At 37.7% G+C, this 6,730-nt stretch overlaps 1 protein-coding gene across 1 annotated transcript; it reads left to right on the top strand.

Moving 5' to 3' along the window:
* Positions 1 to 805: 805 nt before the first annotated feature.
* On the top strand, positions 806 to 6,417 carry TMEM167A (transmembrane protein 167A; the record flags this gene model as incomplete). Its single annotated transcript, XM_010150962.1, has 2 exons — positions 806 to 915; positions 6,383 to 6,417. Coding segments are annotated over 2 exons (145 nt in total), but the record flags the coding sequence as incomplete, so codon positions are not given.
* Between the last annotated feature and the right edge of the window lie 313 nt (positions 6,418 to 6,730).

The raw sequence follows: 6,730 nt of genomic DNA, 5'->3' as shown, positions 1-6,730 counted from the left end.
GGTGCACTTACTGCATATTACTGATATTTTAAATGAGCAAATAGCCAGTTATTGTATCATTTTCTCAGTAATTGTTTCTTCTTTCTGCCAGTAGGTAGGTTAGTTTTATTATCGAACAATAAAACTTCTCCATCCTAAGGTAGTTTCTGTGTTTGTCCAGCATCTACCATATAATTAACACTACTACAAATGTATTTACAGTAAAGATGTTTTAAATTTAAACTCAAAAGGTGATTTGAAAATAAAATTAGTCAGTTGGGGTTTTTGTAATTCAGGTGGGCTTAATTGTATGTATTTCTATAAATCTGTTGAATTCTGGGTGTAATCTTCATAAATTAGTATTTTAACAATCCTCCTACATATTTCTGGTTGTTCTCTGTTGTGGCTGCCACTGTTTTACTTGTCAAATTCTCTTCACCTGCACTGTCACCACCACCACCGTATTTTATTCATGCAGACCACAGTTAATGCTTATCCTTGGATAGTTTTCTGTACCTTTTAGCCTGCTGCTTATGTGTTTCCACAAACTGGCCTTGGAACAGGTGCCTGGAAGCAAAACAGTAAGGTTACCATTTCACCTGCTGTTTCTTTACTTTTCTTGGGATGGATTGAGAAAGAAACCTATTCTTTCACCATTGTGTGCAACAGACTGTTAGAAGACTTTTCTGTTTCACTGGCGTTATATGTTTCATTTTTGGTTTTAATGGGTATTGCCTAGGGCATCACTTATTTTCTCAGCCTTAAGCAGTGAGGAAAGTTTTGTACTGTGAAGATGTAATTTTTCTTTTCTAATTTTCTCCCGTAGTCTGCCATCTTCAACTTTCAGAGTCTCCTGACCGTAATCTTGCTGCTTATATGTACCTGTACCTATATCAGATCCTTTGCTCCGAGCTTACTGGACAAAAATAAAACTGGGTATGTAATCTCATAATTTTAAAAATGTACAAGATGTTTGGTTTTAACCGCAGTGTTTTTGTATCTTCTAATGGTGAGTGACAGTACCAATCCTATTTTGAAAAACTTTTTTAGGATCAAAATCTTCATTTTGTACCTTACAATAGAATGCAATAAAGTATTTGGAAGCGCATAGTTGCAGTTTTGTGGTAAGAATCTACTGATGACCAAAGCCAGATAATACTGTTTTATTATTTATCTTCTAGATTTGCAACTTTCTTGTTAGATGCTTATTAGAGATACAGAAATTAGTGTCAGAAAGAAAACATTTTCCTACATGCAGCTATTGCTGTAATGATTTATTGTTGATTCTTAGGGTGGGTAAGAAAACATTAACAGCAGAAGCTGAGTTTTTGTTTGTTTTCAAGATAGGCATTTTGGAGGTACAAGTTTGAAACACAGCTTTAGCAATAATCTGTAACTAAAACAAAATATTTTTCTAAGTAACGCTGTCCTTATGCATGGTCTCTTTAACTCACTGTTTCGTATTTTCTAAGATGAAGGAATTTCTGGAAGACCTTTTAAAAGCTTCTACAAAAGCTAACCTGTTTGGGTTTTTTTTGTTCTTTGGGCACTCTAATGTCATCTCTCATTTTTATTCCTAAAGCACACATTCCTAGGTGACCAATGTACTTTGGCCTTTGTGTTCCCCATTCTGGAACGTGCTTAATGTTGTGGGTCCAGTACTGCTGCAAAACAGTTCTTCTCTACCCTGCTCAGCAGCATGATTTTTGGGATGGTGGGAAATGGGGACAGCCAAGGAACCAAATCTGTCCCTTACTGACACTGTTAATACCCATTCACCTTTCGGCTTACCATTTTTCTTTGTGCTACAAAGAATGTGACTGGATGTTGGGTGCAATCAGCAGTATGCAGAACTGCAGTTTCAGTGCTGTGGTTTTAAAGTAACAACTGGGCAGTTTTGACGTAGAAACCACCAAGCCCATCCACAATATGTCAGTAATACTGTCACCTAAGGTGAATACAAAGGAGATAATGTTTAGGGAAGCAGGAGGTAATTCTAGCTGGAAAAAACACACAGGCATTTGGGCGCTAGGTGTTTGACTTGTCCACTTCTTCTATTAGATCATTTGCTGTTAAAAAAAATGTTTTTTTCCCCTAAGTATCTTCTGTCACTTCTGTATTTTATTTTCAGAAAAAGTGTCAAGTTTTAGATAGACACCAAGAACCTTGAGTGTTTGTCTTCTGAAAACCTTTGTTGTAACTGCTATTTTATATCTCTGGAATTGTTATTTTATCACACAGGTTTTCTTTTAGTGGTGTAGCATACCCAGAGAACTCTAGCTTTTTTTCAGTTTAGAGTTCCAACATGAAAATACTTGTGTCCTTTCATATGAGGCTGTGTGAGGTTGCCACTGACACAAGAGATTTCTTTTTGATAAAAGTGAAGATGGAAAGAAAGGATGACTTCATGAAGGACTTGAGGGGGTGAACACAGGAGGGGGAGGGCAATTTGGGTGTCGGCTAGTGGAAGATAACACAATAGTCAATGAAGTATACACAGTAAGAAGTAAGATTATTTATTTTACTGATTAAAATTTTAGTGCTGTTCTTGGCAAGGAGTGTTTCCTTTAATCTGGAGCTACTTTGTTTATTCTTGAGGCAAATCTGTCTGGAGTACAATAGAACTCTCTTCATAAAATGTTTTCAAAGGGTGCTGACATAGTGGAGGAGTTGGGTGTTTGATCTGTAGGTTTGTGTTTATATAGATGTTGGACATACTATTTTATTATTGTTTTATATATACGTATGTAGACTACTTTGTACTGGAGAATAAAATGTTGGCCTGGAAACAGTGAAATTTGCTTCCTGAATGGTAGATGTTTACATGGAGCTCATATGCTGTTAAAACCCTGCCCCTCTTCACTAACATATTCCATGCTCAAATGGCAGTGTCTAGACATACTGGATAAAATACATTCTAGTGATATTTCATTTTACCACAGAGGTGATTTTACCTCACTGTTCCCGCTCCAGATTAATAGCATAAAAAAGTAGCAATAAAATATTGACGTGACAGAGAAGAGAAACAGTGATAAGCTATTCACTGTATTTCTGACTGAGTGGTAACTTTGGTGAAGATTTAAATCTGTTGATAGTAAGTAAAGAAACATCTTCCTGTTGGTTGAGAGAGGCTGTGTTGCAAAGTGATGTCACCCATTCTCATAACACTGTATTTCATCCTGTTGACTTCTGCCAAAATGTGTCGTTTCTTACCGAGCCAAACAGAATTTTAAACCTTCATTTTCCCTGATGCGTCCTGAGTGTTTCCATGTGCTTTGTCCTGAGCAATAGCATTTAAGGTGGGCAAAGCAAGTAGAGGTTTACTGTTTCATGCTAACTGGAGAAGAATTGTTGTAACGCAACATAATTCTCTCCTCCTGACTAACCAGAAAGCTGTGTTAGGAATCTCCACTGCATTTGAACTATGGCTCCCCATAAGCATTGCAGTGCAGTGTCTCTCACACACCCTTCTGCAGTGGTGCTGGAGTGTCCTGGTAAGCACATGACAGCTGCATTTTGCAGCATTCGCAGTGTAGCAGCCAAAGTCTAAAGCTCCACTAGCCCTTTTTCATCTTACTGACTTCCCTTTTTTTGTATTTTTTGTTCTCCAGATAGCCAACACCACTTTCACAATTAGTGCTTTTAACGTTAGCACTGAAAGGCAGGAATTGTGCACACTTGACTTGCAGCTGCCAGAAAACAGCAGATAGGCAAACCAGACAGACTCATTTCACCTGCATCAAAACAAGGATAAAGATGAACATGAAGGGGGGAATAAGGAACAGTGCGATTACTTTGAGCAGTTGCTTCAGGAGGAGTTATTTTGGAGCAGATTCATTCAAGGCAACATCATTTCTATAATAGTCAAACAGGTTTTGACTTGAAGAGGTAGATGTTGTGGACCTGAGATGAAAAGTAATGGAAAAATTCAGAAGAGCAGAAGGCCTGCACAGGCTTTTCTTCCAGTGTGTGCTCTTCAGTTCATCCAGAGGCTGTGATTATAGCTGTCTTAGAAGGTCCAGATTTCAACTTGCTGTTGCTCGAAGCAGACTGTGGACAAGCAGATGTACTGAGCTGTTCCAGTAGCGGTAAAAGCCTCTGGAAAAGGTACTGTTGTCTTCTGTTGTAAAGCTTGTCGGTCCTTGTCTCAGTGGTGACTTTAAGTTCATAAATTGTTAACTGCAGGAGGGTAGCTGATGAAACCCATATACGGACTGCTTTGTACCTCCCACATCAGAAAGGAAAATACATATTTTCACTAAGACAGGGATTTTGTAGGGCTAGGAACAATGTACAGTACTTTGATTATTATACTTTTACATTGTTACACATGGTCAAAATACCTTGAGAAGGCAAAGAAATACCCTTGCTGAGATTGTGAGGCAAATTCAGCAGATTTATGGACTGCTTGAAGGACTTAATATTCTTTTTCCCAGGTAAAATTCTTCAAATATGCATAGGAAAAGGACACTAATGTATTTCTTTGAGTTCCTGGGCAAGTTTTTGAGATATGGAAAAAAGTGATGCTGGGCTGTGGAAGTTTTTGTGTTGGTTTTGCAGCATGCAATCTGTAAATTTTACGGAAAGTGGCAATGTTTTTGAGAGTGTTAGGCACCATCTACAGAATACTATGGCTCTGTCTGTTTTATGAGATTTACACTTGAATGCCTTTTTATGTGTATCCATCTCCAAAAAGTGGGTAGAAGTTTTCAGGTTATTTCACTGTGTGCCCTCTTAGCCTCACAAAGTGTGACAGTCTATGTGCAGGAATTACTACATCTTCTTGTGGAGCTATATAAAAGCAGAAAATACAATCTTTGACTGTACAGAAATACTTTTGGCTTGAGCTAAAACGATCTAAAGCACAAGAAACTGTTTTCTAAAAATGAGAATGCTGAAATGCTGTTCACAATACATTGACATCAGTCAAAAAGAATTTCACTTTGAATTTGAAAACCTCTGTCACTTGCTACCTCTTGGAATACCCGTTCTCATCTGCCAGACACCAGACCTTGTTTCAGAAAAAAAGAGAAGGCTGCTAAAAGGACAGAGAGGGATGATGCTGAAGTAAACTAAGACCACAGAAGAGCCTGTAAAATATGAAGTAGCATAGAAATTATTTTTTTTTAAAGTGCAAGGTATATTGACTGCTGAAGTGTGCAAGAGCAAGTGGCCCCGAACTACCTATCTGCATTTAAGCAGGGAAAAAATAGACAATTGCTACAGCCCAAGGAAGGGGGAAGACAGATAATCAAGTCATTGTGGCTATGGGTTCAGAGCATTGTGGGAGAGCACTTGGAGAACTGCCATCACAGCAGGTAGTAGATACAAACCCACAAGTAATGTAGACTGAAGTTTACTGCTGATAAACCTATCAGGAGAAGGAGGAAAAATAATTACTTATTTTTAGTCCATAAATCTATAAATAGACAATATAGTGGAACCCAGATGTTTTTACTACATTGCAACCAGTCATACTATGAAGGAAACCTTCCTGTAGACAAGCTTTCAACACAGTTTTGACCAACTGAGGCTGAAAGCTGGCTTCTAGGTCTGGATGCTTCACTATTTCTTCCCTTCTTTCTCCTCAGATTCTAAAGCAGTCCCTGCTCTTGTTCCTTCTGAGCAGTCGGTACAACATTATTTTAGTTACACCGAGAAATTATAAATTTGTGGTGTACATGCCTGTTAATCCCTTTGGATGTCCTCTGAATAGTTGAATCCTGCTTTTCTCCTCTGTCATTGCACTTACGAGAATTAACGTCTTGGGCAAGCCGCATTAGAAAGACATGAGCAAGGTAAACCTTGCTAGAAGAGTAAAAATCTGAATATTGTTATGTTACTTACTTCAATGCAAGTACTCTATATCCAATTACACCTATGTTTGTGCTCTGCTAGAAAAGGCATTTTTATCTACTATCGCTAAGGGAAATAGAAAAGAGAGACTACAAAGCATTAAATTTAAAGTACTCAGGTTTGTCATCTCTCACACCTACAGGAAAACATTCTTCAAAATCTTAACTGTTTCCTGTATACAGTGACATGGAGGCCTGTTGGTATTTCTTTCTAGTTTTGCTGTTTTTTCTGTAAATAATTTTCTGTCTGAGGTACTTTAATGGAGAATGCAGAATTCTGATGAAAGCTTTTGATTTGGAACACAGACAGAGTAAATGCATCTTGGTTTTTCGTGTATGCAAAGAACCTTGCTAGACTTAGAAATAACTTGGCCACTTTTTTAGTTCATAGCCTGTACCGTTCTGTGCAGGTATCTGGTGTTTTCTGATGTCAAGAATAGTATAAGTTGAAAAACTAGTTTGTTTTGATTGGTTTAGCACAGAAGAAAGAAAATCAGTTGGCTTATGTTATTTATCTATTATTTAATGAACGTATTTTATCTTTACAGACTCTGGGGAATATTATGGAAATGCGCCAGGATTGGTAACTTTTTTTCTTGAAATCTTTAAGTCCACTGTTTTTTATAGAGTATGCATTATTTATTAGGATAATATTTCCATGTGGCAATGAAACCCATACTCCTACATGATCTTTAAAAAACTGAGGTTTTACCTCCATGAAATATAATAGGGGAAGGGACACAGGGTATCACTGTCTTGTCATGGAAGCCTACGATTTCTGATGTCAGTTCATATCTAGAATCACAGAATTGTTTAGGTTGGAAATGACCTTTAAGATCATCAAGTCCAACTCTTAACTATCACTGCCCACTCTACCACTAAGCCATGTCCCTGAG

This window comes from Eurypyga helias, unplaced genomic scaffold (genome assembly GCF_000690775.1).
Source record: "Eurypyga helias isolate BGI_N326 unplaced genomic scaffold, ASM69077v1 Scaffold50140, whole genome shotgun sequence".
NCBI classification, from domain to species: domain Eukaryota; kingdom Metazoa; phylum Chordata; class Aves; order Eurypygiformes; family Eurypygidae; genus Eurypyga; species Eurypyga helias.
Note: the sequence above shows the minus strand (reverse complement) of the source record. Positions and strands in the feature narration are given on the sequence as shown.